Below are 12,391 nucleotides of genomic sequence, written 5' to 3' on the forward strand. Positions count from 1 at the left end.
TTGATTTAGCTGTTTTTTCTATCTTTTATACAATAGACATAGATTACTTGTGTGAAAGAACGAAACACTATTTTTAAATAATATGAGTTCTAGGGGAACAAAAGGAATGGCTGAATCACTGAATCTTAGAATTATGAATTCATAGAATCATTGAAGCATATAATCAAAGAATGTCAGACTGAATGGGGACCCTGGGGAGCACCTGGCATGAACCTGGCTCATTGCAGGAAGCCCAGCTTTCTTTGCACGCCTCCAGTGATGGGGAGCTCAGCACTTCACAGAGGCAGCTCCTATTAAGGAGGGGACACAGCTCCCCAGAACAAGTTGTGCCAGTGCCAGAATGCCGGCCCCAGGGCTCTGGCCACGGGGGCTCCCTCCCCCCCTCCCTCCCCCCAGGCCTGCCGCTGTGCAGGGGCTGCTCACGGGCTCTGTGTCCCCCTCCAGGGCATCCAGTATCTCACTGAGCACAAGCTGCTGACCCCCGACGTCCAGGACATCGCCCGGTTCCTGTACAAGGGCGAGGGCCTCAACAAGACAGCCATTGGCACCTACCTGGGGGAGAGGTAAGGGGGCGGGGCCTCAGGGAGGCAGGAAGTGAGGGTGTGCCGGTGCGTGGGAGTCTGAATTATGTCAGGAAAGTCGTAACTCCTAGGGCTTGAGGGGGCTAACTGCTCACCCTCTCCAGATTCTAAGCCAAAGCCCATCTGCCTTCATGCATTCATTCATGTATTCAATAAATAAATATTGTTTAGTGTCTACTGTATTCCAGGCATTGTCCTAAGCCCCGGATGTACACCAGTGAACAGGGCAGACAAGCTCCTGCCCTCAGGGAGGTACCTCCTAATGGGGAAGACCGATCTCAATATATGCAAAATATGTTAGAAAAGGATAAGCTCTAGGGATACGAATAAAGCTGGGAAGAGGGGTCAGAAGTGCTGGGAACTATGGGTAGGGCTGTGATTTTAAATAGCATGGACAGGAAGGGCCTCACGGAGAAGGTGATGTTTGGCTGAAACTTAAAGGAGTTGAAGGAGTGAGCAATGCAAACACTGGGGAAGAGCCGTTCAGGAACAGCAAGTGCAAAGGCCCTGGGGCAGAAGCAGGCTCAAGAAACAGCAAGTTAACGAGACTGGAAGGGGGCAAGAGTGGGAGGAAGTAGTAGGCAGCAAGGTGGGGACCCGTGGGAGGGCTCTGGGTGGGAGAGTGGTCTGAGACCACCGTCTGGCTGGTGGATGAGGTGGGCTGTAGGAGAAAAGGGTAGAGCTGGGCCAGGAGCCAGTAATCCTCCCAAGCTCCCCAGAGACACAGTTCCCTTCCTGGGCGAGCAGGGAATGCAGGAGGCAAGAAGGGCAGCCCTGCCCCATTGAAGAGCTGGGAAGCGGCAGGAAATGGGGAGGCCTGGTTCTCCCCATTGTACAGATGAGGAAACTGAGGCTTGGGGAGGTCCAGTGGCTTGAGCGGGGTCACCCAGGTAGGAAGTAACGAGGAAGGACTTGACTCAGGGCAGGCCACTTCGAAGCCAGAGCTCGCTCGTGGCCCGCTTGGTGCCGGCGGGCCGTGAAGGGGTGTGAGATGCCTGCCTGCGTGGGAGGACCCGGGTGTGCCCTCGGGGTGTGACATGGGTGGGACGGTTGTGAGGAGACCAGATGGTGGCTGGACCACGGAAGGACAGACGTCTCTCGTCTCCTCTCCCTCCCCCACCTCAACCCCCTCCAGGAGGTGGGTGCCAGCAAGTGCCCGAGTGTCCCGCCCTCCCTTCTGTCCCCTCCGCAGGGACTCCGTCAACCTGCAGGTCCTGCAGGCCTTCGTGGACTGCCACGAGTTCGCCAACCTCAACCTCGTCCAGGCCCTCAGGTGAGCAGTGTGGGGGGCAGGGACCCGGCCCTGAGGGCGGCACAGCAGGGGGCTGGGAGCATCACGACCCATACAGCTGACTGCACAAAGGGCTGGGAGCAAAGAGGAGGCAGTGAGCAGCAAAAATGAATCAGTGACAGTCCCTGCGTCCCAGGGCCGAGGTAGACTGCCTGGAACAGGGCCTGGCCCACTGCTACTGCTACTGGTATTATTAATATCATTATGATGATATTTAATCATTATAATCATTATTACTTTTTACCATAATTCTACTACTTTTTGGATTAGTGCTTGCTTTATTTATTTCATTCATGCAGCTTAGTATGTATAACATTTATTATTACTTATTTTCTAATTAGGATACCGCTGTTGTACTCTTATTTTTATAACTACGGAGGCAGTACAGTGTATCAGTTAGGAGCACAAACTCTGGAGCCAGACTACACGGTTCAAATCCCAGCTCTGCCACTCTCCCCCTGAGTGACCTGGAGCAGGTCACAATAATACTGCTTCGTGCCTCAGTTTCCTCATCTGTAAAATGCGGATAATAATTCCAACTTCATAGTGTTGTGAGGACTACATGAGAAAGTGTTTAGAACTGATACATAGTAAATACCTAATAAGTCTTGCTGCTGCTAGTAATGCCTGGAAACTCAGCTCCCAAGAAGGGGCATCTGGTGTGGGCTTTGAAGGGTGAGTAGGAGTTTGCAAGACAGAGAAGGAAGAAGCTACCACCATCCAGGTAGTGCGGCCTGCCCTCCAAGTCCCATCCTCTTTAAGGGAGAGGGGAGGTGACTTCGTAGTCTCTTGTATTCATTCATTCATTCACTCAATCACTTATTCAGCAGTGATTGAGGGATTACTGAGCAGTCCTAGGTGTCCAGGCCTGTGTGAGGCCCAGGAAGAGATGTGAGGGGAACAGGCACAGCCCTTGCCCTCAGGGAACTTAGCTTGAAGCTGTGTTCAACTTCCAGAGCTGGAGAGAAGCTTAGGTTCTAAGACAGAGAGGTCCAGCCGGGGGAAGACACTCGCCAGAGCCGCACAGCCGGATCCCAGGGCCTGGGCGCCAGACCAGGCAGCCGCAAACCCAAGGAGGGCCGAGGCCTCCTTATGGGCTGAGGCCGCCTGGGCCGCAGTCGGCGCTGGGATTCAGAAGGGCAGAGGGGAGCACATGCTTGTCCCGTATTCCACAAGAGAAGGCATTTCCTGGCTACCTCCTGCGCGCCTGGTACGCACACGTGCAAATCCCACAGACCCCTCCCCGTGAGCCTAGTGACAGTTGCAGATCCTCCCACTCACAGGATAAGGAGACTAGGCCTGGGAGAGGCAGAGCAGCTTGTCTGGGGACCCACCAAGAGCCCCCCTCCTCCCCTGCCCATGGCCTGTTCCTCCCCCAGGCAGTTCCTGTGGAGCTTCCGGCTGCCCGGGGAGGCGCAGAAGATTGACCGGATGATGGAGACCTTTGCCACTCGATACTGCCTCTGCAACCCGGGCGTCTTCCAGTCCACAGGTGCTGGGAGTGGGGTGGGACCCAGGGTTCCGGGACCCCTTCAGCACTGCCAGGCACAGATCTCACAGACCCCTCAGGCTTCCCCCAAGCACCCAGATGCTGGGAGCCCAGATCCCTTCACAAGCCCTCACTGAATGCCAACTCCATGCCGGGCCCCCTGCTGGGTGCTTGTCTGGCAGGGCTGCCTCAGGACATGGTCCTTGGGAGAGGAGGAAATGATGGCATGGGATGCTAAGACAACAGAACCCCTGTCTGGGGGCAAGGGTAGAGGAATCAGCAGGTCCAGAATTGCTTATTGGAGGCAGTGGGGTCTGAATAGGGTTTTTGAAGAATGAATAGGAGTTCTCCAGGAGGTTAAGGGGAAAAGGGGACTTACTGGCAGGAGTTTCAGTTTGAACAAAAGCCCAGAAGCCATGAATCAGCCAGGGCATGGTATAGGGTGCAAAGGGGCATAGAAGGAGATCAACAAAGGTCAGTTCTGCATACCCCTCTCTCCCAGGGCTAACCAAATGCCCAAGCAGAGACACCCAGAGGACGGGGTGGGTGAGAGACCATCAAAACCAACTTGTCCTGGCCTCTTCTCTGGATCTAGAGTTACCATAACAGCCAATAACAACCGTTCTGTTTATCAAGCAGTCCCTGTGTGCTAAGTGCTTCCCAGGTGCAAAGTCACTGAGTCCGTACATCCGCTCTGAGAGGTCAGGAGTAGCCTCCTCCCTTCTTGAAGCATAGAATTACAGCCTCAGAGAGACGAAGTGACTTGTCCCCGGCCACGCCACCTCTTGGCTGTACCCACAGACAAATCCGATAGAGCGTTTGCCCTACTTGGTAGTTACATGTTAATTTCGTGTTTGCTCATGTATTACCTGTCAGCTCCACAAGTCCAAATGCCCCACAGGGGCAGGGACCATATCAGATCCATCACCAGTGGCTCCCAGGCCCTCAGCATGGAGTAGGTACTCAATAAATATCTGTAGATAGGAAGGAAGGAATTTGTAAAGCACCAGATTTGAATTATGGTCCAATTACTTCTTAATTTTGAGACCTTGGGCATGTAACTTAACCTCCTGGGTCCTCAGTTTCCTCATCCATATAATGGGCGTGGTAACAGTACCTGTTTCATAGGATGGTCGTGGGGCGTAAAGAGCTCAGCACAGGGTGACCACCAACAGTCACGTGCCACAGTTATCAGAGGCAGAATCATCGATGTTCTAGAATAGGGAGACAGGAGCTACTTCCAAGATTAACCTCTGAATGCCACAGACGGGGGATCTGAAGGTCGGGGCGGGGGGCACTTCCCTGGCTCTGGATGCAGTCGAACCAGCAGCCACCTCACCCCAAACCCTCAGCCCAGCCTCACTCCCCAGCACGTGGCCGTCTGAATAACGGGACAGGAGCACCAGCTCAGCTCAGGGTCCCCCGCCCAGTGCCACCACGATGACAAAGCAGCACGTGGCTAATCCCTGAACAGTGCTGCCAACAACGAGAGTTCTCGAGTTCCGAGGAGGCAGAAAACAGAGTGGGCAGGGGCCGGAAGGGCTCTGCGGGAGGAGGCCCGGAGCTGGGGCGGAGGAAGAGGGGGATTGAAGCTGGCAGAGGAGGAAAGTCGGGCGGCGCAGCAGGAGGGAAAGTGGGGGATGGGACCACTGAGGTTTGTTTGGAGCAGGGGTCCAGCGAGAGTGGGAGGTGAGGCCAGGCCTCCAATGCCAAGCCAAGGGACAGAGTTGACCTTGAGGGCCTGCAGCGGCAGATTCTCTGCCCCTAGACGGGGAGAGTGGCCAGGGCCAGGACTGTGACACGCGGCCCCTCCACAGACACCTGCTACGTGCTGTCTTTCTCCATCATCATGCTCAACACCAGCCTCCACAACCCCAACGTGCGGGACAGGCCGCCTTTCGAGCGCTTCGTGTCCATGAACCGTGGCATCAACAACGGCAGCGACCTGCCGGAGGAGCAGCTTCGGGTAAGAGGGGCCCAGCCCGCGCAGCCCAGTCCCGGGGCATCCAGGCGGGGCTGTCCCCAGATGCATGGCCAAGAGGGGCTCCTCTAAGATAGGCCACTCCAAGAGAGGACTCGGCCGCGATGGGCCAGCCAGGTTGGCAGCTGTCTTGAGAGGGACCGTCACAGAGAGGTTGGTCCTGACACAGGCCTTCCCAAGAGCGGCCCCTACCTTGCACAGGGTGTCTGGAGACAGCCCACCCCGGAGGCCCTCCCAGATTTAGGCCTGTGGGAGACGCTGGGCACCATCGTCCACACCTTCCAAAACGGGTACCTCATGCAGCCCAGGTCTATTTCTTGGAATCCCAGATCCTTAGACTCTCAGCATGTCACGGCTGAAAATCCTGAGCCTGCTCAAACGCCTCACTCCTTTAGAGAGGAGGACACCGAGGTCTTCCACAGGCCCTGCGTTAGCGCGGGAGCCAAACAGGACCCCAGCCTCCTGTCTCCTTGCCCAGTAGCCCCCACCCACTGTGCCAGACCCTGTGCCCGGCACAGGTGACCCAGGGATAGATCGACCACAAGTGCTGCTCTGACCAAGTTCAGGGTCTGGTGGGAAGACGGTATGTCAATGCATGTGCATTACACCTCGGCATGATTCACGCCATGCTGGCTATGGGAGCGTAGCTGTGGGGACGCACAAGACACTATTGTTCTCCCAGTGGCAGGGGAAGGGTGCCATCCTGGAAGACTCCACAGAGGAGGTGATTTCTGAGCTGGGCCTTAAAGGTTGCACAGGAGCATCCCCAAAGGAGAACAGGCAAAGGATATTCCAGAAAGAAGAAACAGTCAGAACCCAGGCCTGGCCTGGCTGGGAGGGGAGAGGAGGGTCACCCAGTGTGGCTGGTGAGGTAAGGGTATGTGCAGACAGCGATGGGTGGCAGGGCAGGGCCAGGGTGTCTAAGGACAGTTTACCTGTTTTCTGCTGACAGAACAGAGCCTGGAGCAATCTGTGGTCACAGGAGGGAGGGATTCAGAGCCTTGCTTAGCAAAAATGAACGCACAGTTCATTTCAAGGACTGGAGACGTTGAGATCTCAAGAGAGCTTCAGTGCCCTCTGTAGTCGGAGCCCAGCGGGGAGGCGGGGAGGGGCATGAACGCCACCCTCCCAGCTCAGCGCCGTGTGTATACCTTCTGCCTCAAGGCTGGGCTGGAGCCTGGGTCTGGAATGACTCTGGTACCCGTAAGTCTGAGAACTGTCTCAGCCCTAGCCCACGGCCACTCCGGCCCCAAGAGAGGAAGTTTGCTATGAAGGAGCCACTACGTAAGGATGAGGGCTTGAGAGCTGGCTGGGGCTCAGGTCAAGTCCCAGCCCCGCCGTTTGTCTGCCCGGTGACCTTGGGCAATGACTCACTGGGGTCTGAGCCACTGCTCCCTCCACCAGGAGGATGGGGACAATAATGCCTGTGTCAGAGAACGGCAGTGGGTAGTAATTTTTAAAATGCAAAGGGCAGAGCCTGTGCCAGGTACATCGTACAGGCTCTAAATGTGGCTAATGTCACTATTAAGAACAATTAATAATGAAAAAAGCCCAGCACTTAGTAAAATGCCTGAAACATAAAAGACCTTTGAGAATCGCTAACTCACCCCATTCGGGGTCCTCTTGGAGCCATGCTGGGCACACCTCGTCTGGCAGGCTATGGGTTAATTCCTCCCTGGCATAGTCCTGCCCCAGTGGGCCTTCTTCAGAACCGCCTTGGGTATTTTCCCAATTCAAGCCTTTTGTTAATAACAGTGCGCTACATCTGTACAGAACTTGTGGCTTCTATTGTCCCAATTTAGCTTCAAACCCTGCCTGGGAGGTCTAGGAAGGGCCTATTATCCTCCTCGGCAGCCTGGAGAGCCAGGCTGGAGGGGAAAGAACAGCATGCCGGTCAGAGCCACATCCAGCCCTGGCCACCCGCTTTCCGCTTGTGTGACATTAGGGAAGTGGCTTGACCCCTCTGGCTCCCAGCTCACAGGGCTGGTGTGGAAATGGAAGGTGTTTGGCAAAGTGCCCGGTGCAGGTGGCACGGCGGATTAATCCTGAAGCTTCCCAGGGCATAGTCGGAACCACACAGGCCTGCTTCGTGCCGTCCACAACTTTCACAGGTGGCTGCGTGGATTTGGGGGTCTTCTCGCCTTCTCTGGGCCTCATTGTCCCCATATGTAGAGCAAGGACTCAGCTTGAAGCACCTTCAGATATTCCGCATTCACTTCTTGGCGGGATTCTCCATGAAGTGACTCCAGCTTGGGCCAGCACGTGAGGACACATAATGCTTTTAAGTGGCCTAAATTACAAAATTGAATTTACACAGCTATGTTACATAAAGAGAGGTCATCCCAAGGGCACAAGGACCACGGCGGTGTGGGAGCTGGGAAAGGCTGTGGAGGGGCGCTTGGTGGCAGTGGCGGGACAGGCAGGTTGAGCGGGTCTTGCCCTGGCCGTCCAGATGGGGCCAGGACACAGTGCCCCAGAGGCTCGGGCAAAGGTGCAGGGTCTGGAGTCACAGGATGGGAAACCCAAGCCCAGCTCTGCCTTTATAGCTGCACAACCTCGGGTGTGAGCCTCAGTTTCCTCATCTGAGAAGTGGGCTGATCATGCTGACCTCACAGTGTTTTCCGGAGAAGTAGTCAAGCACCTGGCATTTGGCAGGCACCTGAGAAAAGCTAGAAGAGGAATCGCCCACCCTGGGAGAGCTGCTGGGAGAGGGAGCTGGGGGGGAAGAGGGGAAGGAGGCAAGGGGGCTAAGAACTCCACCCTCTGGAGTTACAGGTGGAGAAACTGAGGCCTGGGCAGGAGAACATTCTCCCATTTCTGGGCATCTTCTGCTGTAGGCAGCCCTGGACCTCATGGGTCCTTGTCCAAGCCTCTCGGTCAGAATGGCCCGTGTGCTGGGCACAGTCCTAAGTACTTTATGTTCTCGTTAAGGAGAGCTCCAAGAGAAGTAGCTGGCCAGGGTCTCACAGTTTGTGAGGGGTCCTGAGCCCTTCCCTCTGCAGAGACCAGACACAAGATTTGGGGATGGAGGGTTTGCTGCGTTTCCCAGCTGCCGGTTACTCCCTGCCTAGGGGAGCTCAACTCATGCCACTGAAAAGATCAGAGATCCATTTGCCTGCAGCCAGGTTGGCTTCAGGCTCGGCTAGATCCAGGTGCTCAGGGACATCAGGGCTCAATCCAGTCATTCTCTCTCTAAGCGACGCCCTCCTCCGTGTTGGTTTCCCTCTTCAACAAGCTCTGCCCAGGCGTGGCAGAGGTGGCCCAGGCTTCCAGTCTGCTTAGCAGTCCTTCTTGGCAGTTTCAACTAAAGTCCCGGGGTTAGGGCTCATTGGCTGGCTTGAGCTACGTGTCCCTCCCTGAACCACGGTGAGCAGGAAGAAATGCTCTGATCAGCCAGACATGAGTCATTCGCCCCCTCGTGGGGCCTGGAGGTGGCGGATGGTGAGTGGCAACCCCCTCCCACCCCCCAGCAATCTAGACAGAAAGTAGAGGGGCGGTGACCCCCCCAGAGGAAAACTGAGGAGGTGGGGGACAGAGAGAGACAACGCCAGCAGAGCCACTGGAAGGGGCCCTTGTAATTCTGCACGTCCTCCCAGCCAGGAACAGCTGAGCACTTTCGTACAGGGCAGGCTGGTGTTTACAAGGTACAGGAAACGTGGGCGAGCTGAGCCGTTTTCTTGTGGGGCGGAATGTGCAGGCTGATATGGTGACCACAGGAGCTGCCGGGTCCTCCTGTGGGTTTTGTGGGGGCTGAGGCCCCCCGCCTAACAGCTCCCCCCACACACCTCCTTCCAAACATTCGTCTGTGCTGATAGCTTTGCTGCTGGGTCTTCCTGCCCCAGGCCCTTGTTCAACCAGCCAGAGCCACCTGGGAGTTCCCAGGGCGAGGCTGGGCCTGGCCAGGAGCAGGGTGTGGGGACTCCCAAAAGAGAACTGGTCCCCCTCGTCCCCACCTCCACACCACCACCGCCAGGCTGAGCTCAGGGAAACCCGCTTCCGGCCTGTCCCTCACTCCAGACCCTGAGGCTCTCTCGGGCTAGAAAGGAATTTAAAGAAGCAGCAAGCACCATTTCTAACACTCTGGGAGCATCAAACAATACTTGTGACAATTTCATTTAAAATCTCAAAGAAACCATCAGAACAGCAGCACATGCAAATGCAACAAAAGAAATGATTTCATTATCTTAAACAACATTGCGTCTGGTTTTCCTAAGCAGACAGTTGAGAATGTTTTCCCAAACACTTGGAAATCTGGGCAGGTTGATCATGGAACACAATGCCTCCTGGCAGGAGAGTCAAAGCACACAGGCGTGATCCGGCACCAGCATCCACACCTTGCCCACAGGGGGGTCCCATCCCTGGCTTGCATATCTCCAGTGACAAAGAGCTCATTACCCTACAAGGTTGCTCCTTCCACGTTTCGCCAGCTCGTACTGCCAGAAAGGCTTCCATGGAGAGCTAAAGTCTGCTTTCTGGGAACTCCCCACGCCCCGCCCCTGCCCATCCAGAGGACTCATCCTTATGCTATCTGGCGAAAGGTCCTCTGCCTTTTAAAATAATGGAGATAGGATGGTGGAATTATACCTAAAAGACTGGCCTTTTGCCAAACTCCCATACCAATTATTAGCAACAGGAAGTGACCTAGGCCTCAGCATAGGTTTGTCCGTGGCAGCCATCTAGGGTTTAAGGAAGCACAGATGAACCTTATCAAAATTATGGTAAAAGTGCTGGAAAAGCTGGCAAATAATTTCCATAGTAGAGGTTATTTCAGAGGAGAGGGGCCTTCGAGAGCCACTCAGCATCCCACCTTGGGCCTCTCCTTCAAACGGGCTTCTCAACATGGAGCAGCCAAAAAACCCAGGTGTATCTGGAAGTCTCTGCTCCCGCAGCTGAGCAGAAGCGAGGGCCCCTCCTCCCATGGCCTCTGCCCAAGGAGGTGCTCACTCTGGCCGCTGTGCGTGCCTGTGCACGTGTGCGTGTGTGCATGCGTGTGAACACACGCGTCTGAGGCGCCTGCCCTGCTCACTCTGCTCTACGGTAGGTAGCGCAGGGGGAGGCACGACGTGGGGGGTGGCCAGGCCAGGCCCAAGCAGAAGGCGAAGCACAATGGGCCTGGGGACCTAGGGAGGGTTCTGAAAGAAGGCCCCAGGGGCCACGAGGAGCTAACCGGTAACCAGTGACAAAAGAGTTTTCCCAGAGGGGGAGCGACCTTCTTGAGGCCACACGGGCCAGGCCCAGGCCCTGGACTCAGGTGACTCACAGCCAGGTCCTCCCCCTTCTCTCGGGACAGAACCTCTTCGACAGCATCAAGAGTGAGCCCTTCTCCATCCCTGAGGACGACGGCAACGACCTCACTCACACCTTCTTCAACCCGGACCGGGAGGGCTGGCTGCTCAAGCTGGGTGAGAGGCCGCCAGGCACACGCCCCGACACACGCACGCACACGCGCGCACACACACACACACACACACACACACGCGCGCGCACTCACGCATCCATCCAGGGAAGGGAGAGGGCAGGGAGGGAGGGGGCTGAGCCATGTGGGGGCGCTGGAGAGGCAGACAGAGCCACAGACAAGCCCCCCAACTGCAGTTCTGTTTCTCTCCCCAGGGGTGGGGACAGGAGTCCTACAGGGAAGTACCATTTGTTAGAACCTACTAAGTGCAGGCAGGGTGCTGGTCCCTAGGACAGCCGGGCTCTGGGCGGCCTTTCCAAGGAAGCCAAGGCTCTGTGAAGCCAGGCCATCTGCCCAAGGCCACACGGCCAGCAAATGACAGCTTTAGGGGCACAGAGGGTGGGGTGTCCCTGAGGGAGGGGAGGAAGGGCAGCAGGATGTGGCTCAGGGGAGCCTCGCCTCAAGCTAGCAGGGGGCAGGGAGGGCCTCCACCCCGCAGAGAGCAGCGGGGGCAGGAGCACAGCGGAGTCCAGCAGGGGAACCCCGGCGTCCAGCCATCTGCCCCTGCCTCCTCCACACACACTCCCGGAAGCCTCTCCAGCAGGGACAGCCCAGCCAGGGACAGACAGTGCCTCCAAGGCAGGCAAGCAAAGATGCCCCATGTCGAAGCAGGGGCCTCAGCCTGGGCAAGCTCCCTCCGTGCAGAGCTCCAGCACCTACTGTGTGCCAAGGTCGTGCCAGTCCTGCCCCTGCACCCAAACGCCCCCAACCGCGGCATCTCTCCTCACCCACTCCACGGCCTATCTCCGCAGACCACTCGGCCTCCTGTCCTGCCCACCCGCCTGCTCTGAGTCACACACGCTGACTTGGGCAGGAGACGGGCCTCATTCGTGCGGCCCTGGTTCAAACCCCAGCTCCTCCGCCCGGATGCTGATGGTCAGGTGCCTCGGCCTCCATTTCTGCAGCTGTAACATGGGGACAGTGATCCCTTCGAGGGTTAAATATATAGCAAGTGGGGCTCTGGAACAAGGACACTAGTGTCCAAATCCCAGCTCTGCTGCCAGACATTGGGCAGATGACTTAACCTCCCCAGGCTCAGTCTCCTCATCTGTAAGATGGGGCTGACCACGGTCCCCTCCTCGCAGGTAGTTATGAAGATGAGTCAGTAAATACTATTGCAAACCTCTAGGACAGAGCCTGGCACATCCAAGATGAAATGCTTAGCACTGGGCCAGGCAGGGAGCAGGCGAAGGGACGGACCTGGGGTGATGGCAGCTGGAAAGAGCAGGGGGCAGCCAGCCGCTGTGCCCAGGACCTGACCAGGGAGGAGCCCCGAATGCCAGCTCCGGGGAGGCCTGGGGGCGACGAGAGCTGCTAAGGCTTTTGTGTGAGGAAGGGATGGGTGTGGGGGAAATTGCAGTGGGTAGGGGGCTCAGGTGGGGGCCCAGGGGAAGCATCCTGGCCCTGCTGTTCCCTGGAGGGATGTCAGCGGCCCGGGAGGAGGACTAACCTGCTACCTATTGGCCTTCGCAGGGGGCCGCGTGAAGACGTGGAAACGGCGCTGGTTCATCCTGACCGACAACTGCCTCTACTACTTCGAGTTCACCACCGTGAGCAGGGGTCCCTGCCCCCCTGCCCTGCCCCCCTCCCAAGT

General features: G+C 56.8%; 1 protein-coding gene across 1 annotated transcript in view; it reads left to right on the top strand.

Moving 5' to 3' along the window:
- Nucleotides 1-12,391, top strand: part of CYTH4 (cytohesin 4) — a 30,681-nt gene that overhangs the window by 13,700 nt on the left and 4,590 nt on the right. The window contains exons 5-10 of the mRNA XM_069489584.1: nucleotides 445-563; nucleotides 1,774-1,854; nucleotides 3,252-3,364; nucleotides 5,179-5,327; nucleotides 10,633-10,744; nucleotides 12,271-12,347. Coding sequence (XP_069345685.1) covers nucleotides 445-563; nucleotides 1,774-1,854; nucleotides 3,252-3,364; nucleotides 5,179-5,327; nucleotides 10,633-10,744; nucleotides 12,271-12,347 — 651 coding nt within the window. The remainder of the gene's footprint in view (nucleotides 1-444; nucleotides 564-1,773; nucleotides 1,855-3,251; nucleotides 3,365-5,178; nucleotides 5,328-10,632; nucleotides 10,745-12,270; nucleotides 12,348-12,391) is intronic.

The sequence above is a fragment of the Eulemur rufifrons genome, chromosome 16, assembly GCF_041146395.1.
Source record: "Eulemur rufifrons isolate Redbay chromosome 16, OSU_ERuf_1, whole genome shotgun sequence".
Classification (NCBI taxonomy): Eukaryota; Metazoa; Chordata; class Mammalia; order Primates; family Lemuridae; genus Eulemur; species Eulemur rufifrons.